The 27962-nt window shown below is 52.3% G+C and overlaps 1 protein-coding gene across 3 annotated transcripts; it reads left to right on the top strand.

Moving 5' to 3' along the window:
• On the top strand, positions 1-27962 carry Mllt6 (MLLT6, PHD finger containing). Of its 3 annotated transcripts, none has more exons than XM_070028185.1 (20): positions 1-435; positions 1743-1822; positions 2239-2293; positions 2509-2618; positions 3833-3936; positions 4124-4217; positions 7872-8117; positions 8670-8768; positions 11934-12156; positions 12710-13324; positions 13716-13897; positions 14114-14222; positions 16410-16476; positions 16631-16776; positions 17198-17395; positions 17474-17562; positions 18612-18961; positions 19385-19475; positions 22836-23192; positions 24194-27962. In XM_070028185.1, the coding sequence occupies exons 1-20, from the start codon at positions 327-329 to the stop codon at positions 24233-24235; spliced, it is 3366 nt and encodes a 1121-aa protein (XP_069884286.1). In that variant the 5' UTR covers positions 1-326; the 3' UTR covers positions 24236-27962. The 3 variants fall into 3 exon arrangements, with proteins under 3 accessions (XP_069884286.1, XP_069884285.1, XP_069884287.1); XM_070028184.1 differs by having other exon boundaries at positions 3-435; positions 7869-8117; XM_070028186.1 differs by having other exon boundaries at positions 11-435; positions 7869-8117; positions 11934-12072.

Below are 27962 nucleotides of genomic sequence, written 5' to 3'. Positions count from 1 at the left end.
TCGGCGACCGGGCGGCCCTGGTAAGCGGGCGAGCGAGCGGCGCGGAAGGGGGGAGCCCGGCGCGCGAGTCTCATTGTTTGGGGGGGGGCCGTCGGGGCATGAGGGCGAGAGCACGGCGGGGGGGGCGGCCAGACAGAGCGAGCGAGGAGGAGGAGGAGGACGCCGAGGAGGAGGAAGGAGGAGGCAAAGAAAAGAAGCGGCGGCGGCCGCGGCGGCGGAGGAGGGGGCGAGGAGGCTCGCGGCCCCCCGCTCCCTCCCTCCCCCCCTGACCCCCGACCCCCGCCGGCCGGCCCCCCGCCCCAGCCCCGGAGGGAGCTCATGGGAGTATGAAGGAGATGGTAGGAGGCTGCTGCGTATGTTCGGACGAGAGGGGCTGGGCCGAGAACCCGCTGGTCTACTGCGATGGGCACGCGTGCAGCGTAGCCGTCCATCAAGGTACGGGGGTGGGAGGGGGAGAGGGGGAGGGGGAGGCGGCGGGGGGGCGCGCGCGCCGGGGACCCCGGGGGCGGTGCGCGCGCGGGGCGCCCCCGACCGCGCCCTCCCGAGCCCTTTGGGGTTCGCGCGCCCTTCCCCCACCCACCTGAAGGGAAGGGAGGCGTGGGGCTCCCCCGCGCCCGGGTCCGGGAGGACCGGGTCAAGCATTGTTTTCTTGCCTATTGTTCCAGTCCCGCGTCGTGCCCCCCCCCTCCGCCACCCCAAGTTGAGGGGAGTTTTTGGGGAGAGTCCAAGGAGCTTTGGAGCGAACTCCCCGCGCCCCGCACTGCCAAGTGTCGGGGCTCGCCGGGGAGAATGTTTACCTGCGCGGTGTCCCCTCCCGCCCGGTTATTTTGGTCCCGGCTCTCTGGGAGGAAGAGGTCAAGGCGAGGGAGGGGGGGGCGGGAGTTCATCTCCCCCCCACCTCCTGGCTTCCGGATACTGGGAGGAGCGGGGTTGGGAAGGGAAGGAGAAGGGTCCCAGGGGAGAGGGGCCTCCTAAAAATCTCCTCCGAGCTCCCCCCCTCCTCCTCCCCCGGGGAAGAGCTGAGGGTTTGGGGAGCGGTTGTGCACGCAGGCGGCCGGAATGGAGGGGAGGTTTTGGAGTTTCCCCCAGCAGCACATGGCTCGGGAGTTTAACTCCTTGAGGAATCTTGCTGAGGGCACAGGCTGGCATCTCCCCGCCTGTGTGGCACAGCTAGTTTTCCCTCCAACCCCCACCCTCTCCCGGGACAACCCTTCAGGCTGAGGATTCTTCCCGCCACCTCTTCTCGCGGTTACCTACACTGGCACCTGCCCTCCTCGGCTTTAACTTTTGACCTGTGATAGTCAGAGGCAGAAGATGAGATCCTTGGAGGCTCCCCCCCCCCCCGTCGTCCCTTACTGCCCCTTTAAGAAGCCCCCCCCCATAACAACAAAACTGTATTTGACTATCATGACTCCTGTTTCTGGTTCCTGATGTCTTGGGACTGGTTGGGGACCGGAGCTGGGAAGCAGGTCCAGAAAGGGTGTGGAGATTGAGGATCTTCTCGAAGTTTAAGGTCAAGGACTCAGAGTTCCCGCCCTTGTTTGGAGTGCTCATCTGGGTGGCTTAAAAGCTGTCCTTGTGTTGTTGGGCATTCCTCGTCTCTTTAGAGAGTGACCCCTCCAGACCCAAGAGCAGCCCTCCCTCCCCCTGCTGGAATTGGCTCCAGTCCTTCCCCCACTTACTCTGGGAAAAAGCCAGTGGCTGACAGCTTTGCTTAATGACTCTCCTTCCCCTCCCCTTAGCTTGCTATGGCATCGTCCAGGTGCCAACAGGACCCTGGTTCTGCCGGAAATGTGAATCTCAGGAACGTGCAGCCAGGGTGGTGAGTCCCAGAACCCTCCCCTCCACTACTCCCTCCTACACACCTACACTCCATCAACGCGAAACTCTGAGGCTGAGGCTGGGTGGGACTTAGTTCTGTCACATAGCACTTCCTGCTTCCTGCATACCTATCACCAGCCCTGTCTCCCCCTCTGCTTAATCCTCACTCTGGTACAGAGTGGAAGAGTACCACTTTTTTGTTTGAACTTTTTAATCATGGGACCTTTACCAGGGTACAAAAATACAGTGATTTTATTAACGAATCTCCATGGACACTCCATCTTCAACAATCATCTTTCCATTACACAGTTACATTCCCTCCCCCTTATCATCATCTCATCTGGGGCCCTTTTGAGTGTATTCAGACAGGGCCCAGCTCAGCAGATCCCCTAAACTATTTGCCCCTTGCATTGGCAGAGGTGTGAGCTGTGCCCACACAAAGACGGGGCATTGAAGAGGACTGACAATGGAGGTGAGGGGAGTCCCCTGAGCCCTTAGTGAGTTCAACAAGGCCCCCTAAGCAGATCTGCGAGGTCAGGCTTGGTGTGGGGTAGAGGCTGGATTCCTTAGACAGACTGGCACTGGAATCTGATGGGAAGGTTGAAGGAGGGGACAGTGTAACTTGAAATGGGCAGGGGTGGGAACTTGGGCTTGTCTTTCCTGAGTCCGACCCCCACACTGCCCTAGGCTGGGCCCACGTGGTGTGTGCCCTCTACATCCCGGAGGTGCAGTTTGCCAACGTGCTTACTATGGAGCCCATTGTGCTGCAATACGTGCCTCATGATCGCTTCAACAAGGTCAGTGTCCCTGACTGTGTCCATGTAGTCCAGTCCCTGGATGACCAGCCTTGAGTCCCTCCAATACTTTCTTATTCCAGTGTCGTTTGATTCTGTCGAGCCAGTACTTTCAGGAATCTTGGGATACAGGCAGGTGCCTGCCCTCAAACAACTTACTCTAGATACAGTGACACATACTCAGGCTCTGGAGCCCAAGTGAAATGAACCGCCTTAGCTAGTGTTAATTCTTTTACACATAGGGCACATTGCATTGAATGGCAGACCTGGTGCCAGTACCAGACACATAGTACAGAAATATCAGTCAAGGTAGAAATTCTGCCTGTCCAGAGGAACTCATGTTCTTGTGTGGAAGAATTCAAAGCAGCACAAGCAAATAAACTCAGTGCAATTTTGTAATAAGTACTGTGAAAAAAATAAACAAGTCCCTGTTAGAAAGAACACCAGCTAGCAGTTTACTATAGACAAGATGGTCAAGGAAGGAAACATTTTGGCTGAGACTTGGGGCATGAAAAGGAAGTAGCTTTAAGGACAGAAGGATCCCTGGTTTCAGGCAGAAGATATGGCATAGGCAGGGGCCCAGAGGGAAAATAGCCTCATCAGGGAACATGGTGAACACAATCATTGGCCTTTCAAACCTCACCAAAGACTACACTGCCTAACATAGTAACTGTGGGCCACACATGGATATGGAAATGAATTATAGTTACCACGTAAATTTTAGTTTCTCAGCCACCCTAGCCACATTTTGAGAGCTTAGCCCAAGGAAGTATTGCTTTTGACAGTGCAGGTTAGAAAACATTTCCTTCCCTGGAGGAAGTATGTTGGGGGGTGTGTGTTGATACTGGGCTTGAACTCAGGATCCTCCTCACCTTCTTGCTTGTCCAATTTACTCACAGCTAGAACTCTACCATTTGATCCATTCCTCCAGTTCCAGCTTTTTTGGTGGTTAATTGGAGATAAGCATCTCTAGGATTTATGTGCCCAGGCTAGCTCCAAACTGAGATCCTCACAATCTCAGCCTCCTGAGTAGCTAGGATTACAGGTGTGAGCCACTAGCCCTTGGCTCTGCTGGGAGTTTTATTGGATAGCACTGATCTGGGGTGATGGGGCAAGGCTAGAATTGAAGGGAGGCCATAGGACTGATCCACTATCAGGAGGAGCTCCCTGGAAGAATGAGCTCCCTGAAGGAGAGCCGATTGCACTATGTCCTGCAGACTTGTTACATCTGTGAGGAGCAGGGTCGGGAGAGCAAGGCAGCCTCAGGAGCCTGTATGACCTGTAACCGGCATGGATGTCGACAAGCTTTCCATGTCACCTGGTAAGAGTCCTTTTGGGCCCTCTAAGGGAGGTTTGTCACAGATGGCTGCTTTGAGCTCATCCTAGCTGCAATCTCTTGGGTAGTGATGACAGTATCTTTGCTCTACTCTAGCCTGGTCCAGGAGGGAGGAAAGGGTGGCTGCTCCAGTCTGTGACCACCACCTTTTCACCTGACATCTCTTGGTTAGTGCCCAGATGGCTGGCCTGCTGTGTGAGGAAGAAGTGCTGGAGGTAGACAACGTCAAATACTGCGGCTACTGCAAATACCACTTCAGCAAGATGGTGAGTCCCATCTGTCAGCACACGCGTGGGTCAGTCATCCAGGGTTTAGAGCAGGGCCTCCAGACCACATCTGTGGCCCATTCGGGAGGTGGCAGACACCTGTCTCTGCCCTTGAAGAGCACCCCATTTGTGAAGAACAACTTAAAATTTGGAGAGAGTGATCAGAGTTGAACTAAGCAGTGTAACCCAGAAGAGAGCTCAGACCCTGTTTATCTGGGTGGTTTCAGGAGGACAAACAGTGCTTTACACTCCACTAAATGGAATTGGAAATAAAAAGAGCCAATATTGCCTTGCATACATGAGGCCCTGGGTTCGATTCCTTAGCACCACATAAGCAGAACAAGCTGGAAGTGGCGCTGTGGCTCAAGTGGTAGAGCACTAACCTTGAGCTGAAGAGCTGAGGGACAGCGCCTAGGCCTAGAGTTCAGACTTCACAACCAACAACAACAACAACAAAAAAGAGCCAATAACTGTGTGGGAAGTGATGTCTTCTCTACTTCAACCTCTGTACTAAGTTCTCAAAATGTTATTTTTTGGCAGTACTCAGGTTTGAACTCAGAGCCTTGTGCTTCCTAGGTAAGCACTGCTACTGCTGAGCCATGCCTCTAGTCCTTGTTTTTGTTGTTTACTTTTTTTGTTTTTGGTCGGCCACGGGGCTTGAACTCTGGGCCTGGATATTGTCCATAAGCTCTTCAGCTCAAGGCTAACGCTCTACCACTTGAGCCACAGCTCCACTTCCAGTTTTCTGGTGGTTTTTATTGGAGATAAGAGTTTCATGGACTTTATTGCCTCGTCTGGCTTTGAACCAGGATCCTCAGATCTCAGCTTCCTGAGTAGCTAGGATTACAGGTGTGAGCCACCAGCGCCCACCTTTGTTGGTTACTTTTGAGATAGTGTCTTTCTTCCTGCCAGGGCTCATCTGGGCACTATGCCCCTGTTAAGACTTCCTGACATAGCTGGGACACATGAAGCTAGGATAACAGACATTGGTGTGTGCGGCTCTTTGGTTTTTTTTTTGTTGTTGTTTTGTTTTTTGTTTTTTGTTTTTTTTTGTTGGTCGTGGGGCTTGAACTCTGGGCCTGGGCGCTGTCCCTCAGCTCTTCAGCTCAAGGCGAGCACTCTACCACTTGAGCTACAGCGCCACTTCCGGTTTTCTGGTGGTTTATTGGAGATAGGAGTCTCACGGTCTCTCCTGCCCGGGCTGGCTTTGAACCTCGATCCTCAGATCTCAGCCTCCTGAGTAGCTAGGATTACAGGCGTGAGCCACCAGCGCCCGGCCAGCTCTTTGTTGAGAAGGAGTCTCATGAACTTTTCTGCCCAGCTGGCATGGAGTGAGTGATGAATGTTATCTCATGTGGTCCTCCCACCAAGCCTGAGAAGGAGTTATACGATATTTTCCCTATTACATAGATGCATGACCTAAGACTCCCCAAGGTCATCAGCATATCTTACAGCTTGTAGATACGATTCAGAATAGGCAGTTTGAGCCGGGCGCTGGTGGCTCACGCCTGTAATCCTAGCTACTCAGGAGGCTGAGATCTGAGGATCGCGGTTCAAAGCCAGCCCGGGCAGGAGAAACCGTGAGACTCCTATCTCCAATAAACCACCAGAAAACCGGAAGTGGCGCTGTAGCTCAAGTGGTAGAGTGCTCGCCTTGAGCTGAAGAGCTGAGGGATAGCGCCCAGGCCCAGAGTTCAAGCCCCATGACCGACAAAGAAAAAAAAAACCAGAATAGGCAGTTTGATGGGTAAGGTCCTCAGGAGTCTGTGAGAGAGAAAAGAGGCCTCAAGTGAAGGGTGGGCTTATATAAGGTCCTGAAATGACAGTACAATGAAAGGCAGGGTGTTTGGTGTGGCCAAGCAGGAAGTCAGAGCTGAGCCTGCAGACTGGAAGGGTCCTGTCCCACATCCAGAGAGACCTTGCATGTCCCAAAAGTTGTGAGGTGTCTGCAGAGCTAGACTTGGCTTGGACACCTCCCCTCCCTTCTCCCATCAGGGCCATAGGCTTGGAAAGCTGGTGGGGAGAGTAACATGATGAGATTTGTTTTAGGAAGATTATGCTGGCAGCCACCATGAGACAGGATCGGAAGGGCCGAGGCTGGCAGCAGGGAGACAGCTGTGAGAAGGGGGATGGAAGGATGATGGGGATTCTAGGTAGACTTAACCTAAAAGTGGGGGCAGGAAGTTGTGCTGTGGTTCAAAATGGTAGAGCACTAGCCTTGAGAGGAAGAGCTCAGGGACAGCACCTAAGCCCTGAGTTCAAGCACCATGACTGACAAAAAATAAATAAATAAAGATTTATGGAAGTAGCACTGTGGCTAAGTGGGAGAGCACTCGCCTTGAGCTGAAGAGCTCAGGGACAGCATCCAGGCCCAGAGTTCAAGCCCCATGACTAATAAACAAACAAAAATCTAAAATTCGGGGCAGCTGAGAGGCAAGATCTAGGATCTAGACACAGGGTAGAATTTAGACCATTGAGGGTACCATGAGGAGGAGTGCAGCCAGCTTCAGGAGGATGAGCATGTGTCCTGGTCTGCTGCCTCAGATGATCATGCTTTTGTGCCTGTTGTGCAAGGGTTAGTATTTCCCTCTCTCATTTTCAGAAGCAACCTGGTTTCAGTTATAAATTACGTGGTCACCTTGGTTTCAGGGTTCTGTGATGACCTAGGACAAAGTAGGGAGTTTGGTTGGGTTTGCAGGAGGTTTCAAGTGGACTTTGTCGGATTTGGTGTATGTCAGACACCCAGGTAGGGTAGTAGAGGCTACCCTAGTCTTGTAAGGCTGAGGCTGGCTGCAAACCCCTCGGTCTACAGAATAGCATGGGCCAAGGTGTAAAGGAGCCATAGAAGAGAGGGGCTGGAGTTTGGCAGGGTAAGAATTGTGCCTAATGCCAGGGGTGGCTGGGCCTGAAATTAGCTCTAGGCTTTGGCAGTTGGGAGGTAGTTGGTGACCTTAGAGGGAGCAGCTGCCAGCCTGGAATGGGGGAGGCAGCCTCCACTGGAAGGAGGTAGCATAAACTTGCTTGGGGTTTTAGTGGTTATGGCATTCATACACACACACACATACACACACGCACACACACATGAATACATGGCCTGCGCCCAGGTGCAGGGCAGTCGATCCCACACACAGACGCAGCCCTGAGTTTGGTGGAGAACCAGGGCTGGGACCAAAGGAAGGGAGAGTGATGTGATGGCTGGAGAGAAAAGGAGACTGATGTGGTAGGGGCTGGGGAGTACAAGGGAGCAGAGGCTCTCCATGAGACTCCCTGCACTCCCTCTGCCCAGGGGAAGGAGGGTTGTGGCTTAGTCTATGTGATGTGGCCCAAGAAGGCACTGTTAATGGAGAGAATAATAAATGAATAAAGAGACCCAAGCCCCGGGCCTACTCCCCCTTTACTGTACCTTGCTGGGGGCCAGGATATATCCCTGCCTGTCCTGTGTCTCCATTGTGCATTGTGGATTTATGCTGCATAAGCTGGGGAGGGAGGTCCTAGGATTTCCAGGCTGAGCATCCTGGAGGATGTGAGGCCCTTCTTAGTGACGGACAGGGTAAATAGGACAGCCCCACGATCATGCAATTCTCAGGAACCTTTCTCTAATAAGCTTAGTGAGAGGAGGGTTTAGCAACTCTTCCCAATTCTTTCCCCCAGAAGACATCCCGGCACAGCAGCGGGGGAGGTGGAGGAGGAGGAGGAGGAGGAACAGGCACGGGAGCTGGAGGAGGAGGTGGAGGCGGTGGCAGCGGCACCAGCGGTGGCAGTGGTGGTGGTGGCACAGGGGGAGGCGGTGGCAGCAGCAGCAGCAGCAGCAGCTTCCTTACTGGCAGGAGAAGCCGGTCAGCCTCGCCAACCACTCAGCAGGACAAGCACCCTACCCACCATGAGAGGGGCCAGAAGAAGGTGAAGGCACCCCTCCACCCTTACCCTCACAAGCCTCTTTCTAGACCCCACCTCCAGGTGCCCCAGCTTTTGGATCCTACTCCGTTTCTTCCTGTGAGGCCACCAAGGGCTCTGGGGATCAGGGAGCGTGGGGTGGGATATGGCTTCCTTAAGCTCTGTGACCCCACCCCCCCAACCTTCACAGCACGTGTGTGCACACACTGTAACATCTGCTGAGTACCAGCCAGTGAAGAGGTATACACGTCTGTGTCCCTTTGTGCCACAGCACAGCATGTGTCCCAGATGGGCACCCTTGGAGGTGTGCGTTCCTGTGTGTGGTACTCTGGGTCACTGGTGGGATAATGGAACAGGCTATTTTTAGCAGGCAGGGAGGGAGGAGGAGGACTCTAGGCTTTCCTAGGATCTCGTCTGAGCCATGAGTCCCTCATGCTCTGTAGGAGAGTGACTCTCACTAAACCTCATTCTTGAGAGGGGTTCAGCTCCCCACATGTCCTATTTATCTTGTCCAAAACAGCTCCCAGCATTACTGTGTGGTCATCTTTCCCTCCCCAGAGTCGAAAGGACAAAGAACGCCTTAAACAGAAGCACAAGAAGCGGCCTGAGTCTCCCCCCAGCATCCTCACCCCGCCTGTGGTCCCCACTGCTGACAAGGTACTACTGGCTACATTCAGGAGGAGTGGTGTGCTGGTCCAGGGATGGTAGTGGAGGGGCACGAGGGCTGAGGGTGAGCCCGGGTCCTCCCACAGTTCCAGGGTCGTATCCCTACATATGCATTCCTAGCCTACGCAGAGCTGTGCTCCTCAGCCCCACGGAGAACTGATCAGCCCTGGGGATGGGATGGGGGTACCACCCTGCTTGCTGGGCTCATATCTGCTCTGTCCAGACAGAGGGCCTCAGCACTGGGCTCCTGTCTGCAGAGAAGTGGTGCAGCACTCAGGCCGGCTTTTGAAGTTCCTGGGGTTCACCCTCCCAGAAATAAGCAGAGGAGCCTCCTTTGCCACTAGGAGGATACCCAAAGCCTGTTTCTTTTCTTTTCTTTTTTTTTGTGTATGTGCTGACCCTGGGGCTTTAACTCAGGGCCTGGGTGCTGTCCTTAAGCTTTTTTGCTCAAGGCTAATAGTTCTACCACTTGAGCCATGGCTTTTTTGGTGTTTAATTGGAAATAAGAGTCTCACAGACTTTCCCGTCCCTGGCTGGCTTGAAACCATGATCCTCAGATCTCAGCTTCCTGAGTAGTTAGGAATACAAGTGTGAGCCACCAGTGCCAGGCTCAAAGCCTGCTTCTCAACTCATCTCCCTTTAGATTTGAAGGACTGAAAATGTGGGCTACAGTACAAGGGGGGCAAGGCCCCTGGACAATACCCCAAACCCTAGTCATCCCACCCTGCAGGATGTGCTATGTCTCCAGAAATGGGCAACATCTGGATGAGCAACAGGCAGCCCCTACTCACTAGACCAGGGAGTCACTAATCCAAGCCAGAACAGCCCTATCCAGTTCCTTCAATCTGCCCTCACCATGGAAGGAGACCCCTGGGGGCCTGCAGAAACTGCTTACTCCTGTCCCTCTCATCATTGCCAGCCACCTCCACCCACCTCAGATGGTTGGCAGAGCTCTGGGCATCTTAGCAGGAGGTTCAGGCATCAGGTTTCCAAAATGATGTTGCTGTGGCAACTGCCCCAGTAACCCTCTCCCCTCCACGTTTCCCAGGGCTCACCTGAGAAAGCTAGTCTCTCATGCCTTCTGGCCTTGCCACAGGGTAGGGACCTACCGGTAGGTAGAAAGACCTGCGAGTCACCCAGTTGTCCAGAGCAAGTGTTCTCCCCTCCCCCTTCACTGTCCCAGCATCTCAGCCACCCTCCCCACCCCCAGCCCCTCTCTTCCCTTGCTCTGAGAACCACATCTGGCTCCCTTCAGAACTCCAGCTGCTGTAAAGAACAAAGAGGAAGACAGAGACCAGGACTCCGCCTAGGGAGGGACAATGCAGGGTGGCTCTCATTTTCCCCCATCCATCCTCCCTCTCACATAATGTGTTCATTCAGCACAATTTGCTGAATACCTGGTCTCCACCAAGAGGAAAAATGCCTTCCAAGCAGTAATTGGAGGCACAAATGTAGACAAGGCCAGGCAATCTTGTAGAACCAGGGAATGGAAATGGAACACAGAGAAGACTTCATTTTAATCCTCAAAATAATCACAGGATCTAGGTACTGTGGCTAGTGCCTGTAATCGTACTTTATTCCGGAAGCTGACATCTAGAAGATCATGGTTTGAGGTCAGCCCAAGCAGAGTTTGCTAGACTCCATCTGCAAAATAATCACCAAAAGGCAGGGAGGAAGATATAGCTCACATGGTAGGGTGGCATCCTAGCAGTTGCTGAGTTCAAACCCCAAATACTACCCCCCCCCAAAAAATAAAAAGAAATGGGTATTAATCAAAGCACAGGAAAGTTAAGTCATTTGCCTAACTGGCACATAGCTAGTTAGTGGCTTCTGGCTTGAAGTTCTGTGTACTTAACCAGTGTCTAGCTGCCCCCATTAGTCTATTTATTTACTTATTCATTTATTTATTTATTTTTTGTTGGTTGTGGGGCCTGAACTCAGGGCCTGGGCACCGTCCCTGAGCTCCTCAGCTCAAGGCTAGCACTCTCCCACTTGAGCCACAGCGCCACTTCCAGCCTTTTCTGCTTAAGAGCCTCATGCATGCAAGGCAAGCACTCTACCACTGAGCCACCTTCCCAGCCCTAGTCTTGTCATCTTTTAATTCCTACCAAATCACTAGCATGAAGTTCCTTGTAACTCTCAGGGCATAGTTAGCCTCAGAAGGACACGAGCTAAATGAGCTTGAGAGACTCCACTACTTAACATGGTAGAAAGGACAGAGCTCACCATGCTTCCCTCTTCCTTCCCCCCACCCCCACCTGCCTGATTCCTGCCCCTGCTCCCTCAGCCACTGTTTTACCACTCTCCAAGGACACTTGGCCTCAGACCTGGGACAGAACATTTCAGGACATCAGGGTAACTGCTCACCTGTGGGTGTGTATATATACTGCCCTATAAATAAGAAGGCAGAAGCCAGGTTCTGGTAGCTCATACCTGTAATCCTAGATACTCAGTAGGCTGAGTTCTAGGATTGTGATTCAAAGCTAGCCCTGGCAGGAAAGTCTGTGAGACCCTTCAATTAACTACTAGTAAACTGGAAGTGGTGCTGTGGCTCAAAGTGGCTCAGGGTACTAGTCTTGAACACAAGAGCTTAGGGACAGTGCCCAGACCCTACCCTGTGACGGACCAAAAGAAAAAAAAAAAGCCAGCAAGGCTTTCTAAAAGAAGGCACTGAGCTGGATCTTGAGGGAAGCCCAGTTTCCCAGGAAGAGCAAGGATAGGCTGTCCTGGTATGTTCAGGTTATCCAGCAAGAGCATGGATGGTCAGGAGAAGTAAGGGTCATGGCTTTAGGAGAGCAAGGAGGGAGTGGTAGCAACTGTAGGGGCCTAAGGCCATGCCCATGGTAGCTCATTCTCCTTGAGTAACTCTCTGTATGGGCTTAGACCTCAAAATATGGATAGGAGAGCATCACCAGGTTCATCAGTCCATGTAGTCTCCCTGGGTCCAGGGGCTATGTCCTGCTGTCTCATAGCTGCATCCCCATTTCTTGGGTCTAGGGGCTCCTGTGGGCTTCTTAGCTGGAAGAGGTTCCTGAAGCTTACCCTGAGCTCTCCTAGTGAAATCCAGGTCCTGTGTCCTCCTGTCCCACTCCCAAGTCAGTGTGAGCCAGGCCAGGCAGCCTGGCTAAAAGCCTCCTCTGTGCTCCCCTCCCTCAGGTCTCCTCCTCAGCTTCCTCTTCCTCCCACCATGAAGCCAGCACTCAGGAGACCTCTGAGAGCAGCAGGGATTCGAAGGGGAAAAAGTCTTCCAGCCATAGCCTGAGTCATAAAGGGAAGAAACTGAGCAGTGGGAAAGGTGTGAGCAGTTTTACCTCCGCCTCCTCCTCTTCTTCCTCCTCCTCCTCTTCCTCCTCCTCTGGGGGGCCCTTCCAACCTGCAGGTGAGTGTGGGCATTCTGGTGGAGGCTGGGAGTGGGGACAGCCTCTTGCCTTGCTTTTTTTTTTTTTTTTTTTTTTAAAGCAAGGTGTTTTGCCTGTTGATTTGCATCTCATGTACTGTAACCAAATTGGTGCCGGGTAAAGATGAGTGATCCTGTGCAGTGGCTCCTCTCCCTTTACCCTCCTTTTTGGAACTAAACGTCTCCTCTCCCTGATGGGGCCCACTCCTGCAACCCCACAATAATTTTTGTCCTCACACTTGGGCTGCAAGGGTCATTTTCAACAGCCTTAATGTTAGGACCTACAATCTAGTCACCCAGTGTGCTCTCTAGGGGTGAGAGTTCCTTTGATCCCATTTTGTTACCAGTGGGAAAGCTGGAGGATGAAGATGTTTATCTCAGGATATAGACAGGCAGAGCTAGGTCAGGCTTCTCCATTCCCCAGCTAGCATCTGCTCCCCCCTTCCCCCCATTTTCCCTCTCCCCTGCAGTGCATGTGAGAGTTGGGGGAAGGAAAGGGGTTGAGGCCCTGATTCCCTTTTTGTTCTCTGAACAGGCTCATCCCTGCAGAGCTCCCCTGACTTCTCTGCATTTCCCAAACTGGAGCAGCCAGAGGATGACAAGTACTCCAAGCCCATAGCCCCCACCCCGTCAGCCCCTCCCTCACCCTCAGCCCCAGAGCCTCCCAAGGCCGACCTCTTTGAGCAGAAAGTGGTCTTCTCTGGGTTTGGGCCCATCATGCGCTTCTCTACCACCACCTCCAGCTCTGGCCGGGCCCGGGCCCCCTCCCCTGGGGATTATAAGTCTCCCCATGTCTCTGGGCCTGGGGCCTCAGCTAGTAGCCACAAGCGGATGCCTTCCCTGAGTGCCACCTCTGCACCCACTGAGGTGACCCCTGAGACAGTCCTGAAGGAGAAGAAGCACAAAGCCAGCAAGAGGAGCCGACATGGGCCCGGCCGTCCCAAGGGCAGCCGGAACAAGGAGGGCGCTGTGATCTCAGCTGCCCCCTCCCTGCCCGGGGCCCAGCTGGCTGGCTTCACCGCCACTGCTGCCTCACCTTTCTCTGGAGGTTCCCTAGTCAGCTCTGGCCTAGGAGGTCTGGCCTCCCGCACGTTTGGGCCTTCTGGGAGCTTGCCTAGCCTGAGCCTGGAATCCCCTCTACTGGGTACAGGTGAGTGACCTCTGGAGAGCATCTCAGGGGCCAGCCAGTCTGCGAGATGACAGAGGCATACACATACAATTGGAAGGAATTGCTCCAAAGGATAGAAATAAAGGATAGAGATGAGAGTCACTTCTGAAACATTCCCTTACATGTCTTCTGCAGGATTGTGGGAAAGGTTGGCATAGATGTTGCCAGCAGGGTTTTTCAAGCTCTGGGAAGAGAATGGGAAAAGCTAAGAGTTTCCCAGGCCAGGCCAGTCATATGGCAGATGTCAGGATGGTTAGATTGGTATGTGGCCAGACTCTGCATGGTTTGTCAGGAGAGTAGCTGTCCCAGCCACCTGACTGAGGAAGAGTCAGTTGGAGGGTGACTGCATACCTCTTTGTCCTTTTGCCTATAGGCATCTACACCAGTAATAAGGACCCCATCTCTCATGGTGGTGGGATGCTTCGGGCTGTCTGCAGCACGCCCCTCTCCTCCAGCTTGCTGGGACCCCCCGGGACCTCGGCCCTGCCTCGCCTCAGCCGCTCCCCGTTCACCAGCACCCTCCCCTCCTCCTCTGCTTCCATCTCCACCACTCAGGTGAGTCTTTCTCCTGGTTCCTTGTTCCCTGGGGAGATGGGGAAGCTGCACAGCCCTCCATAGGGCATCAGAGGTTCGGCTGGATTGCCACCAGAACTTCTCCCTCTCACCGGTCCTCTCTCCTCCCAGCACACCTTGTTCCTCACCATCCCAGTACAGTTGTGCCCTAGATCTGAGAATAATCACCAGGCTGGATTCTGCCTCCTTCTCTCTCAGGTGTTTTCTCTGGCTGGCTCTACCTTCAGCCTCCCTTCCACCCACATCTTTGGAACCCCCATGGGCACTGTTAACCCTCTCCTCACCCAAGCCGAGAGCAGCCATACAGGTATGTGTGTCTGGCCCCGTCCCCATTTCTTCCCCAAAGGCCCTAGGAGTTTGACCCTAGAAAGGATGGGAGGGCTTGCTGGCTTTCTTCTCCCTTTGGCCATTGCCCACTAGGCTGAAAATAAGATCTAACACAACAGACCTGAGATACTCATTAAAGTCCAGTGAAGGGCCAGGGCAAGCTGGAATTATTGCCCTGTCTCACAGAAGAAAAAGGCATTGTCAGAGACAAATTCCCCCCCCCCCTTTCTTTTTTTTCTTTCTTGCCAGTCTTGGGGCTTGAACTCAGGGCCTGGGTACTATCCCTGAGCTTCCTTTGCTCAAGGCTAGTACTTTACCACTTGAGCCACAGTGCCACTTCCTGCTTTTTCTGTTTATGTGGTTCTGAGGAATTAAACCCAGGGCTTCATGCATCCTAGGGCAGGCACTCTACCACTAGGCCACATTCCCAGTTCCAAATTCCCATCTTTTGACTCTTAAGCCCAATACTCCTAACTGCTTCCATATTGTTCTCTCTGGTATCTTGGGATCAGCCATTATAAGTTCCACTAGCTGGGCTTGTAGCTCTGGACTATTTAGTAATTGAAGGGGTGGGCAGCAAGCTCCTTGCCCTCTTCCTGAAAAGCCAACCCAACACCTGGGAGCTGATTGGTGGAGAAAACCATCTGTCAATCTAGGGGGTGGAGCTCTTCAGGCAACTAGTTCAGGTGTTCTGTTCTGGAGACAAATCCAAAACCAGGTTTTTGTTTATTTATTTTGATGCCATCCTGGGGCTTGAACTCAGGGCCTGGGTTCTGTCCTTGAGCTCTTTTAGCTAAGGACTAGCATTTGAGACACAGCTTTATTTCTGGCTTTCTGATGGTTAATTGGAGGTAAGTCTCATGGACTTGCCCCTAGTCTGGCTTCAAATCTCGATCCTCAGATCTCAGCCTCTTAAGTAGCTAGGATTACAGGAATGAGCCAACAGCACCCAGCCCAATACCATTTTTAAGATCCACAGTGTAGAGTAATTGTATTTTCTGTAACCTAAAGCTGGACTCTGTGGCACAACAAAAAGTATAGCCTGCCAGGTGCTGATGGCTCAGATTTGTAATCCTAGCTACTCAGGAGGCTGAGCTCTGAAGGGTTGCTGCTCCACATTAGCCTGGGCCCAGGCAGAAAAGTGTAAGACTTCATCTTCAATTAACCGTAAAATGCCAGACTGGAGGTGTGGCTCAAGTGGTAGAGCACCAGGCAAGAGAAGGAAAGCTGAGCCCCACACACAGTATTGCTTTGTTTTTTCTGTTTTGTTTTGTTTTCATGAATTTTAAAATTATCCTGTAGTAGTTGTACGGAGGAGTTGCCATTTACCAAAGCAGTTTATGAATACAGTATGTCTGCCTTACTGTCACCCCTTTCAACATTTCCACCCATCCCTCCCCTACCACCCCTTCCTTAACTCTTCTAAAGTATTTACTGCCTTCTAACTTTGGATTTTAAGAACATGAAAAGTCATACAGCCAGGTTCCGGTGGCTCATGCCTATAATCCTAGTTAGCAAGCTTATATCTGAGGATCGAGGTTTGAAGCCAGCCTGGGCAGGAAAGTCCTTGAGACTCTTGTCTCCAACTAACCACCAAAAAGCTGAAGTGGAGCTGTGACTCAAGTGCTAAAGTGCTGTTCTTGAGCAAAATAGCCCAGGGACAGTGCCCAGGCCTAGTCCAAGATCCAGAACTGGCATACAAAAATAAAGCCATACAAAGCTAATTATGATAATAACACAATTACAAAGGTTTTACTGCATGCCAACTATGCCCTCCAGCTAAACACTTAATGTTTATTGCCTCAGTTTAATCCTAGTTATTATCACTGCATGAAGGTTAGTTTACCAGCCCAAGGTCACAAAGCAAGTCAATGTCAGGTTCAAATTCAATTCACATTGTTGACCTGAAGCTTTCAGGAAAGAAAGTGGACTGTGGATCTGGAAGGAGGCAGGCAGCAAGAGCTCTAGGAAAACAGCAAGAGCCTTAAAAAGGATGGGGTTTCCGGGTCAGGGCTCTCAGCGCTTACCAGCCTTCCTGCCAGTCTGGAGTTGGGAATCTGGGGAAAGGCATCTGTTCTAAGACCCCAGATCCTGCACCACCTCCAGGGTGGGGACCCTGAGGCCGTGGTCCTCCACCCTCGCTGACCCCTGCCCTTCTCCATCCAAGAGCCAGACCTGGAGGACTGCAGCTTCCGTTGTCGGGGGACCTCCCCTCAGGAGAGTCTGTCTTCCATGTGAGGGAGGGGCTGGGGGGAGGGGCTGGGGGCCGGGTGCAAGGAGGGGGGGTGGAAGGGCAAGGGAGAGGGTGAGGACCCCTGGGGCGGGGGTAGGAAAGTTAGTGATGGCCCAGTGAGGTGAGCCTGAGCCAGATTTCCTTTCTGATCCTAGGTCCCCCATCAGCAGCCTTCCAGCCCTCTTCGATCAGACAGCATCCGCACCCTGTGGGGGCGTCCAGCTAGACCCAGCGGCCCCAGGAACTACTAATATGGAACAGCTGCTGGAGAAGCAGGGCGATGGGGAGGCTGGAGTCAACAGTGAGGAGGAGGGTGGTGCCAGACTGGGAAATCTACCCTAGCAACTTTCCCCTCAGTCGCTTAACCTCTTTGAAGGCCTCTAGCCCCTCCCTCTCCTCCCCCCATCCTTGACTATGGCCATCCCCAGGGCTTACCTTTGGGCTATGCTCCTTGGGCATCCTGCCTTAGGTCTCTCCCACCGTCCCCCTCCAACTAGTGTGTTCCTTCCTCCCAGTCCCAGTAGAGCATCTGGGACTATCTGACCCTCATACTTTGGTCTGGTCCTGCCTCCCCACCTTCCAAGCTCACCTATGTTGCTTGCTAGGCTGGCTGGCACAGCCTCACAGGGCTGAGTCTTCTTTCCTCTCCAGGCCCTGCCCCATCCCTCTGGCCCCGCCCCACCTCCCCCAAACTCCAGCATCAGTCTTGCTCTTTTCTGCAGTTGTAGAGATGCTGAAGGCTTTGCACGCGCTGCAGAAAGAAAACCAGCGACTGCAGGAACAGATCCTGAGCCTGACGGCCAAGAAGGAACGCCTGCAGATTCTCAACGTGCAGCTCTCCGTGCCCTTCCCTGCCCTGCCTGCCGCCCTGCCTGCCACCAATGGCCCAGTCCCTGGGCCCTATGGCTTGCCACCCCAAGGTGAGGAGATTTTGCCTAGCCTAGGAATAGGAGGGGGACTTCCTGGCCACTCTCCAGCCCCTGATCTCCCTCTCTCAGCCGGCAGCAGTGACTCCTTGAGTACCAGCAAGAGCCCTCCAGGGAAGAATAGCCTTGGCCTGGACAACTCGCTGTCCACATCCTCTGAGGTGAGCTCTGAGAGGAGGGAAGGCAGTAGGTCCTCTTGGTCCCCTTTCCCCTGTAGTTATTAGAGGCTGGGCAGTAAAGTGATTGATTGGGCAGTTGATTGAACCATTCATTTATTCCTTTTAGCAAGTAATATTTGTGAGATGCCAACTTATCCCCACTGGCTAAAACAGCCAGTGAGCCAAAATCCTACTGTCCTCCTGAAGATAGGCTGCATGCAAGAACAAAAAAGAATTGCAAAGTAGAAGTGCTAAGTTGAACTAAATTGAGGACTGTGTGAGGAGGAGGAGGGATTCCTCTTTGGGGAGGCCTGTCTGAGAAGTGTTGGTGAAGGGCTTATTATAGTGCCTCACACAAAATAATTCCCATGTAATTGGTGGTGGTTGGGATAGCAGTTGCTATTGTTATATTGTGGTTATTATTGGAATGAGACGAATTGGTTTCTTGGTTTTGCCATTTATTAACTGTGTGACTTGGAAAGTCATAGTCATAAAAATAACAACATTAATTGCAAACTTACCCTGGAACTTTTTAAAGCCATAGTTGATTTATTCTTCACAGTAGCCTTGTGGAGTGTCTACTACTGTGACCCCCAGGTTATGAATGACTGAACTAAGACCAAGAGTTTGAACCCACGGCCACTCAAACCATTCAGTTGTGGAATTGGGGGTTTGAATCTGAGTGTCTCACTCCAGCTGTATTGTTCTTGCCTACAGTTACTTTAACCTGAGTCAGTGGCTTCACTCATAAACAAAATGGGAACAAGGAAGCACAGTCTGGTTCCCCGAAAGTCATGGCTATGACCATTGGTTGTTATTAAGCAAGGACGACAGGGGTGTTGAGTCCCAGAAAGTGGTCAGTAATCCTGATTTGGGAAAAATAGATTCTTAGCTTTCATCCCTGGTCCTTGCTGCTTCCCTCAGGATGCCTGGGTATGAGAGGAGGGGAGGGCGGATCTCCGTTAAGAGTGTCAATGTGTGCGGGGCTGGGGGCCAGAAAGGTCACACTGGCCCTCCGCCCTCTGACCCCTCCCTTCCCCCTCCCTCCCCAGGACCCACACTCAGGCTGCCCAAGCCGCAGCAGCTCGTCGCTGTCCTTCCACAGCACGCCCCCACCGCTGCCCCTGCTCCAGCAGAGCCCTGCTACTCTGCCCTTGGCCCTGCCTGGGGCCCCAGCCCCGCACCCACCCCAGCCTCAGAATGGATTGGGCAGGGCACCTGGGGCAGCAGGGCTGGGGGCCATGCCCATGGCTGAGGGGCTGTTGGGGGGACTGGCGGGCAGTGGGGGCCTGCCCCTCAATGGGCTCCTGGGGGGGTTGAATGGGGCTGCTGCCCCCAACCCTGCAGGCTTGACCCAGGCTGGTGGGGCCCCCACGCTGCAGCTGCCAGGTTGTCTTAACAGGTGAGGGAAAGCTCAGCCCTGGGGAAGGGAATGGGGAGGCTGGCTTGGGGGGGGGGAGGTGGCGGGCATTCCCCAAAATGTCCCTAATCCCCCAAAAGGAAAAAATGTCCTTTGGCCCTATAGGGTACATAATCCTAGTCATGTATTGGCTGCTAGGGACTCTCTAGACTGCTAGCCTTGAATGTGTCTAGGATAGGAGCAATCAGGGACAGTCTGTTTGTACCATCCCGACCTTAGGTCTTCCTACTAGGCAGTCCGCTCCATCTCACTTGTTCCTCCCACCTGCCCTTGGAGCTCGGTCCTCTAATACTTCATTCACCTCCCTATCTCTCCTGGCTGGGTCTGAGGGAGTCTGGAAGCTCATGGAAATGGGGTACACGTCCTCGTTCCTCCCTTATGGTCCATGTCTGTCCCCTGCTGCAGCCTGACAGAGCAGCAGAGACACCTCTTCCAGCAGCAAGAGCAGCAACTCCAGCAGCTCCAGCAGCTCCTGGCCTCTCCGCAGCTGACCCCGGTAAAGTTCTTTCCCTGCCAACTTGGGCCAGTGTTTCTGTTCTGTCATTCTGCAGAAAAGGGCCCATCATTGAGGATCTGGGCCAGCCAGGGAGGGTAGTAGGGTGTGGAGGTGGGAGGGGAGTTCCAGACTAGGTGGATATTGGGCCTGTAGAGACTGGTCAGAGGCAAAGAGGGAACAGTGATGGTGCAGCAGAGTGGTCCTGGTCCTGTGTTTCGGTCCTTGCCCCAAGGATTTTCAGGGGAAACTCTAGGGATATAGTAGAGAGATACCTGACAGCCCTTCAACCATACCAACTTCTGGGTGTGTCTCCTATTTGGCCTCTTCTGAGATTCCCTTTGGATAAAAGGGATTTCAAGGCTGGGAATGTGGCTTACTGGTAGAGTGCTTGCCTAGTATGCATGAAGCCCTGGGTTCGATTCCTCAGTACCACTAAACAGAAAAAAAGCCAGAAGTTATGCTGTGGCGCTAGCCTTGAGCACAAAGAGGCTCAGGGGCAGAGCCCAGGCTCTGAGTTCAAGCCACAGGACTGGCAAAAAAAAAAAAAAGGATTTCATCTTTACATCTTTTTTGGTGGCTCATGCCTGTAAACCTAGCTACTTAAGAGGCTGAGATCTGAGGATCACAATTTGAAGCCAGCCCAGACAGGACTAATCTCCAATATACTACTTAGAAAAAGCTAGAAGTGGCCCTGTGAATCAAGTGATAGAACCTTGAACATAAAGAGGCTCAGGGACAGTGCCCAGTACCGAGTTCAAGCCCCAGGACCAGGAAAAAAAAAAAAATGAGGGCGCTAAGTAGGGCAGTCATAGCTAGTGCCTATAATCCTAGCTATTCAAGAGGCTGAGATCTGGATGATTGGCAGGGTCAACCTGTGCAGAAAATCTGTGACACTCCATGTCCAAAATAACCATTAAAATGCAGGCCTGGACACATGGCTCAAGTTGTAGAGAGCAAGCAAAAGACTCTTAAGTTCAAACTCCAATACTGCCAAAAAAAAGGAGGAGTTGCATTAGGAACCTGGCATTATATACAAGGCCCTGAGATTCTCTCCAGCATGGGGGTGGGGGTGTAAGGAGAGGAAGGAGGAGAGGGAAAGCCAGGCACCGGTGGCTTACACCTATAATCCTAGCTACCCAGGAGGCTGAGATCTGAGGATCGTGGTTCAAAGCCAGCCTGGGCAGGAAAGTCCATGAAACTCTTATCTCCAATTAACCACCACAAAGCCAGAAGTGGCGCTGTGGCTCAAGTGGTACAGCTCTAGTCTTAAGCTGAAGAGCGCAGGGGCAGTGCCCAAGCCCAGAGTTCAAGCCCCACAACCAACAAAAAAAAAAAAAAAAGGAAAGGGAGAAAGGGAATTAACACAATAAGACAAAGAGCCAACTCATGTAGTGATTTCCTATTTTTTGGTGCCAATCTTGGGGCTCAACTCAGGCCTGGGCACTGTCTGAGCTTTTTTTTTTTTGGTTGGTTGGTTGTAAGGCTTGAACTCTGAGCCTGGACCCTGACCCTCAGCTCTTCAGCTCAAGACTAGTGCGCTACTACTTGAGCCATAGCGCCACTTCTGGTTTTCTGGTAGTTTATTGGAGATAAGAGTCTCATGGATTTTTCTTCCCGGGCTGGCTTTGAACCACGATCGTCAGATTTCAGCCTCCTGAGTAGCTAGGTTTAGAGGTGTGAGCCACCGGGGCCTCGCCTACTTTCCATTTTCTAATGGTTAATTGGAGATAAGAGTCTCTTGGACTTTCTTGCTCAGGCTGGCTTTGAACTGCAATCCTCAGATCTCAGCTTCCTGACTATAGGATTACAAGTGTGAGCCATCAGCACCTGGCCAGGAACAAAGTTTCTTTCTTTTTCTTTTTTCTTTTTTTGCTAGTCCTGGGGCTTGAACTCAGGGCCTGGGTGGGTACTGTCTCTGAGCTTCTTTTGCTCAAGGCTAGCACTCTACCACTTGAGCACCATTTCTTCCAGTTTTTTCTGTATATGTGGTACTGAGTAATCAAACCCAGGGCCTCTTGCATTCGAGGCAAGTACTCTACCACATTCTAAGCCACATTCCCAGCCTGGAACAAAGATTCTTAAGATAAATTTGTGGCGTAGTTTGGCTTTTTTTTTTTTTTTTTTTTGTCAGTTGTGGGGCTTGAACTCTGGGCCTGGGCACTGTCCCTGTGCTCTTCAGCTGAAGGCGAGCGCTCTACCGCTTGAGCCACAGTGCCATTTCCAGTTTTCTAGTGGTTTATTGGAGATAAGATTCTCACAGATGTTCCTGGCCAGGCTGGTTTTGAACCGCAATCCTCAGATCTCAGCCTCCTGAGTAGCTAGGATTACAGGCGTGAGCCACTGGCACCTGGCTGTTTTTTGGCTTTTGAAACATTGAACTGAGAATGCTCTTGCCTATTCAAAGCAAAAATAAATTACTTTACTTAACAAACCTGCTGCTGATGGCTCACATCTGTAATCCTGGCTACTTAGGAGCCTGTGATCTAAGGATCATACTTTGAAGCCAGGCTGGGCAGGAAAGTCCATGAGACTTTTTTTTTTTTTTTTTGCCAGTCATGGGGCCTGAACTCTGGGCCTGAGCACTATCCCTCAGCTCTTCAGCTCAAGGCTAGCGCTCTACCACTTGAGCCACAGTGCCAATTCTGGCTTTTTCTGCGTATGTGGTGCTGAGGAATCGAACCGGGGCCTCATGCATGCAAGGCAAGCGCTCTACCACTGAGCCACCTTCCCAGCCCAGACTTTTTTTTAAATATGTTTTTTATTGTAAAAATACTCTACAGAGGGGTTATAGTTACATGAGCAAGGTAATGAATACATTTCCAATCAAGTATTGTTACCTTCTCCTTTGTTTTTCTCCTACTTCCCCCAGGAGAGTTTTATCTCCATTTAACCACCAGAAAGCCATTGGAGCTATTGCTCAGACGTAGAGTGTTACACTGAACAAAAAAACTCAGAGACAGTGCCCAGGCCCTGAGTTTAAGCCCTAGTACAGGCACCAAAGGAAAAAAAAAATAGCAAAAAAGGGAGTGAGGTTGGAAACTACCAAGGTAGTGTAGCATTTTCCATCTTGGGTACACTTGTGATTTTCATAACCTAGTGAGCAAGGCCAGAGGTGTAAATAATCTGCACTTGGCCTTCCCTGCCCATTTGACAGACACTGGTGATGGGCAACCATTTTCTTGTCCTGAGAGGGAGTCTGAGATCCAGATTGAGAAGCAAGGGACAGAACCATGACCATCTTCCCCTGTCTCTTGCCTCCTGACTCTAGTGTGATAAGATGGGGCCCCTGGTCTGGAAGGGCAGGCAGACATTGGGGAAAGACAGCAGGAAATCTCAACAAGCAGTCTGGCCTCCTTGCAGGAGCACCAGACCGTTGTCTACCAGATGATCCAACAGATCCAGCAGAAGCGGGAGCTACAGCGGCTGCAGATGGCCGGGAGTTCCCAGCTGCCCATGGCCAGCCTGCTGGCAGGAAGCTCTACCCCACTGCTGTCCACAGGAACCCCTGGCCTGCTGCCCACAGCATCCGCTCCACCCCTGCTGCCCACCGGAGCCCTGGTGGCCCCTTCACTGGGCAACAACACAAGTCTCATGGCCGCAGCGGCAGCGGCTGCAGCAGTAGCAGCAGCAGGCGGACCTCCAGTCCTCACTGCGCAGACCAACCCCTTCCTCAGCCTGTCAGGGGTGGACGGCAGTGGCAGTGGCCCCAAAGCTGGGGTGAGTAAGGAGGGGAGGATGAGCTTCCTATCTTCCTTGTAAGGGTGGGTGACCAGAGGTAGATGACCAGAAGGTACACTGTCAGACACATTGGCAGCGGATAGCAGTAACACCTGATCAGCCAGGTTCCCTCCTCCAGCCCCCAGTCTCTGCTCACACTGTACCCTCTGCTGCTCTAAGAAAGTACTAGAAGGACCAATCAGGAAACAAACTTCCTCGGAGAAGACTGATTAGAAAAGGCCAATTCCAGGCCTGAGGCTTGTGGCTTACACCTGTAATTCAAACTACTCAGGAGGCTGAGATCTGAGATTTGAAGCCAGCCTGGACAGGAAAGTTTGAGATTCTTTTTTTTGTTTTTTTGTTTTTGTCGGTCGTGGGGCTTGAACTCTGGGCCTGGGCGCTGTTCCTCAGCTCTTCAGCTCAAGGCGAGCGCTCTACCACTTGAGCTACAGCGCCACTTCCGGTTTTCTGGTGGTTTATTGGAGATAGGAGTCTCACAGTCTCTCCTGCCCAGCTGGCTTTGAACCGCGATCCTCAGATCTCAGCCTCCTGAGTAGCTAGGATTACAGGCATGAGCCACCAGCGCCCGGCTAAAGTCTGAGATTCTTATCTCCCAATTAACCATCAAAAAGTTGGAATTGGAGGTGAAGCTCAAGTGGTAAAAAAGCTAAGGGACACATCCAACCTGCGTTCAAGCCCTAGACACACACATGCGCAGGCAGGCACGCACACGCCAATTCCTTTCAGAGCAGACCAGTTAGACAAAGATGACACTTGAGAGAAAAGCCGTCCCTCAGCTGAGGACACAGTCTGGCCCAAGCAGCTGATCTTAACTGAAACATGCTCACAGCTGACTTTGGTGTGTACCTGTCTGTCAGCCAGGGGTTTCAGCTACCTTCTCTTCTGCATCTACAGCAGTTTCCTTATCCCAGAATGCTGTTTTTAACTGGTGTTGGGGTCAAATACCTTCAGAACCCTAGCCTCCTGTCCTCTCTTTCCAGACCGCTGACAAAGGAGCCTCAGCCAACCAGGAAAAAGGCTAAATCCACTCCTGTTCCTACGTGGAGGGGGCAGATCCTGGCTTGAGGGGTCCTAGCCTGAAGCAGGCAGGTACCTGGGCCCAGAGCACAGAAGAGCCTGGCCCAGAGCCTGTGCTGAGACCCAGGGAGTGCAGGAGCTCCTGGTGCAGAGGATGGAGCTCTTCTACCTGGCCTTTCCCTCTGTACACTGGTTGCTTCAGAGAGGTGCAGAGGGAGACCAGGCTCTAAGCCTGGCTAGGAGCCCATAGGCTCAGCAAATCAGGGGGGGGCTCCCTCCCCAAGAGTAAAGTGGGCCATGGCATGAGTGGGGAGGGGTTGGTTGGACCCACATAAAATGGATCAGCACTTGAATGGAGAGAAATGGAGGGGGCCCATGGGCCTGTCCCTGTGTGGAAATCCCTATGGAAGAAGGGCTGGCCCATCTGACCTTCAGTTTCTTCCCAAGCTGGGCAGAGGACAGGAGGAGTCTTTTTGACTATTTCTCTCTGTCCCTTCTGGCACCAAGAGTCCTAAGCTGAGCTTGTAAAAACCTACAGACAGGAGGACTGAGGAAGGGCAGGATAGCTTAAGACTCAGCCCAGGCTAGCCCTCTTGGGGCCCCCAGTGATGGGGACATGAGGGAGGCCCTTGATGTCCTGCCCCTTGTTTGCACTATTGGCTGGAGGAGTGCGGAGGGTGGGGAGATGGAGCTGCCTGACTCCACAGTGAGAGAGAGAGAGAGAGTGTATGAGAAAGAGAGAGAGAGAGAGAGAGAGAGTGTATGAGAAAGAGAGAGAGAGAGAGAGAGAGAGAGAGAGAGAGAGTGTGTGTGTGTGTGTGTGTGTGTGTCCATCTGTCTGTCTCTTTCCCTGGACCTAGAGCCACGTAGGGCAGGGATAAGGAGTGATGGTCCAGAGGGGGTAGTTCCCAACTTTTGTTCATACCCTCCCCATCTCACCAACTCTGGTCCCTTTTCAGGGCATGAATGGTTAACAGAAACCAGAATAGTACTCCAGTATTGGAGAGTAACTGGGGGCTGGGGGTTTTGAATCAGGGTAATATCCTGCCTTCCTTCCCTCAGGCCCCATTGGGTCTTAGGGCCCCCTCAGGGCCCCCTTCCCCCATGAATAGTTTGGTCCTTTTTTGGCATAAGGGATTGGGGGAGGGGACAAGGGGAGTAAAGGGCCACCTTTAGCAAAAGTCTCTCCCACAATGAATGAATGGCCTGCCTCCCAACCAACCCAACCCCCATCAATGAAGGGAGATACATACGTTGATTTAACAACTGTCCTTTCACCCACCAGCTATTTCCCTGGGTGTAGTGGGTGGTTCTCTCCAGAGCAGTGTCCCCATCTGCCCAGGGCCTTTAGTGAGAAGGCTGAGTGGGACACTGAGAGAGGCGGCAGAGGCCTGTGTCCCTTTCAGATGCACTGGGTGGAGCTGAGGGTCAGCTTCCAGCTTTCCCTGATGCTCATGTCTGTCAGTCTGTGCATGTGTGCAGTTTTGTGTGTATCTGTTCGGGTTTTTGTTGTCATTGGGTTTTTTTTGGTTTTTTTTTTTTTGTTTCGTTTTTAATAAAGAAAAGAAGATGTGTATATTTTTGGCAACGACAAAAACGTAGTGCAGATATATTTTTGCCTGTGCTGCTCAACTTTTTTTTTCTGATAATGGAAAATAATATTAATATTCCTGGTGATAAGACTTTGTAAGATATTAGAGAGCTAATAATGGGCAGGGAGGGTGGGAACCTTCAGAGGCGATTTCTTAGGCATTTGTAAGGGCTTTTGGGTGGGGGGGGACAATTGTGATGACCTCAAAAATACTTTTTATTAATGCTAAGTATCAGAAAGACAGGATAGAAGTCAGCCTTGTATCCATCTTAATCTATTAAGCTCTTTAACTCCCTGCCCCCAAGCCACTGAAAAAAATAACCTTGAGAAACTCTTAGAAGAGTTGCACATTCACACCCACGCCCTTGCCCAAGGCTGGCCCTGCTGGGAGCTGCAGTCTGAAATCTGTTCTGATGTCAAGAGGGACATCCGCGCCAAGGCTAGGGGCTGTGTGGAATGAGTGGGAATACTTTGGTGCACTGGAACCAAGCCACCACCACCCCCCTTCCCTCCCTACCCTAATCACCTTGACCTCCAACTTCACTGAACCCTCTGAGTTACTCAGGCTGGGAGGAGGCCCTGGCAAATAGTCAAGTTTGATTTGATTAGGGCCTGCAGCTAGGCTTGGGTTGGTGTTGCTTCTGGTAGTGACTCTTCCTTCTGGCAGAGCTCAATCAGGAAAGCTGTGAAGAGCCTCAGGAGGAAGCGGAATACTAAGGATGGCCATGATGACCTCATCCCTTCTCAGCCTCAGTCCATCTTTTGAGAATGAACCTGGCTGGGGGTGGGAAGGATGCAGATTTGTGGAGCTCTGTCTGGGGTGGGGGTGGGGGCGTGGGGGAAGGATGTGGTTTGTAGAGCGGAAATGGGGTTTGAAAATGCGTGTGTGGTGTATGGTGTGCCACCACACCCTCAGCAAGGGGATGGGAGTGGTGTGCTTGCTGATTGCTGAGCAGGTGCCAGCCAGGGGGTCACAGCTGGTGGGTGAGTGTCAGAGCTGGAAGGGACTGTTCTACGGGTTGGAGCTGGCTCCTGCCTTCACAGATGACAGCTCCAAGCCTGGGAGGCAAATGCCCTGTGCAGAGCTGGGACCAGCCTCAGTAGCCAGTCTCCTGGTCTACAGCTTCCCCTTCCCAGTGCATGGCTTCTGGGCTTCTTCATGGCTGGCTGTCCATGTGCATCCCTGTGTGAGTGACTGCGTGGTATGAGTGGGGGGCTGTGCCCAGGGTGGGAGGGTGCCTGTGTCGCTGACTGTTGTAGCTCAGAGCTGATGGATCCTCTCCATAGACATGACACTTTAAGGGTTGCCTTTTTAAAGTTTTCTTTTTCTCTCTCTCCCCCCCCCCCCCCAGCCTTTGTGAGGTTTCACCTCCTGCTCCTGAGTTTATTGCCGCCTCTAGGTGCCCTGACCTTGAGGCTGCTGTAGACTCTTTTTGTATGCCCACCCCAGCTAGGAGGTCCCAGGCAGCTCTAAAGAAAGGAGTAATCTTCCCACTTCCCTTTCCAAAGCTGGAAATGCTGTCAGGTTTTCAAAGATAGGCTTCCCCCCTTTCCAGCTTCCAGTGTCTTCCTTGGTGTGCAGTGGGCCAGAATGAGGGGTAGGCAGCTTGCTCAGTTCTTTATCCCAGCTTACTTCCAGGGGAGACGTGCCTAGTAGGGTGGAGGTAACTCCAACAGGGAATCTGGAGAGAAGAGGGTGCCTTCCCACCATGTTAATCTGGGTTAAAGGTGTGTCTAGCTCCCACTAGGACACTGTGATCTACTGACTAATGGGGCACTTCGAGTGCCCTCAGTTCTCCTTGGTTCCCTTACCCCAGCCTAATTTAGAATTTAGGGTGGTGGGACTGGAGACCCAAACCCAGGGCCCTCTTCCATCCCAGCCTCTCTCTTAATGTGGTCAACCTTCCCTTGGGGAGATGAGAGGGGACTCCGCAGATTGCAAACCCTGGGGGCTCTTTTTCATTCTTTCTAAATCCTTTATATCCTCAGCCCAAAAGGCAATGCCCCTGCCACCTCCAAGCCTGGAATTGTGCATAATCCGGATCTTGTATCTTTGTATAACGGATGTTATTTGTACGAAGGGCGGTTCCTACATAGCACTTGTTCTTTTAATAAAAGAATGTTTTACAAAAAAGAAAAAT

The sequence above is a fragment of the Dipodomys merriami genome, unplaced genomic scaffold (assembly GCF_024711535.1).
Source record: "Dipodomys merriami isolate MVZ:Mamm:240054 unplaced genomic scaffold, mDipMer1.0.p SCAF_19, whole genome shotgun sequence".
Taxonomy (NCBI): domain Eukaryota; kingdom Metazoa; phylum Chordata; class Mammalia; order Rodentia; family Heteromyidae; genus Dipodomys; species Dipodomys merriami.
This window is presented reverse-complemented; position numbering and strand designations above follow the sequence as displayed.

Bases quoted from the DNA above. Each gene is read 5' to 3' on its own strand.
- Mllt6 (XM_070028184.1), top strand. From the start codon at position 327: ATGAAGGAGATGGTAGGAGGCTGCTGCGTATGTTCGGACGAGAGGGGC. The intron at 3,937-4,123 runs GTAAGAGTCCTT...TCTCTTGGTTAG, and splicing joins CAAGCTTTCCATGTCACCTG to TGCCCAGATGGCTGGCCTGC. The intron at 8,118-8,669 runs GTGAAGGCACCC...TTCCCTCCCCAG, and splicing joins ATGAGAGGGGCCAGAAGAAG to AGTCGAAAGGACAAAGAACG.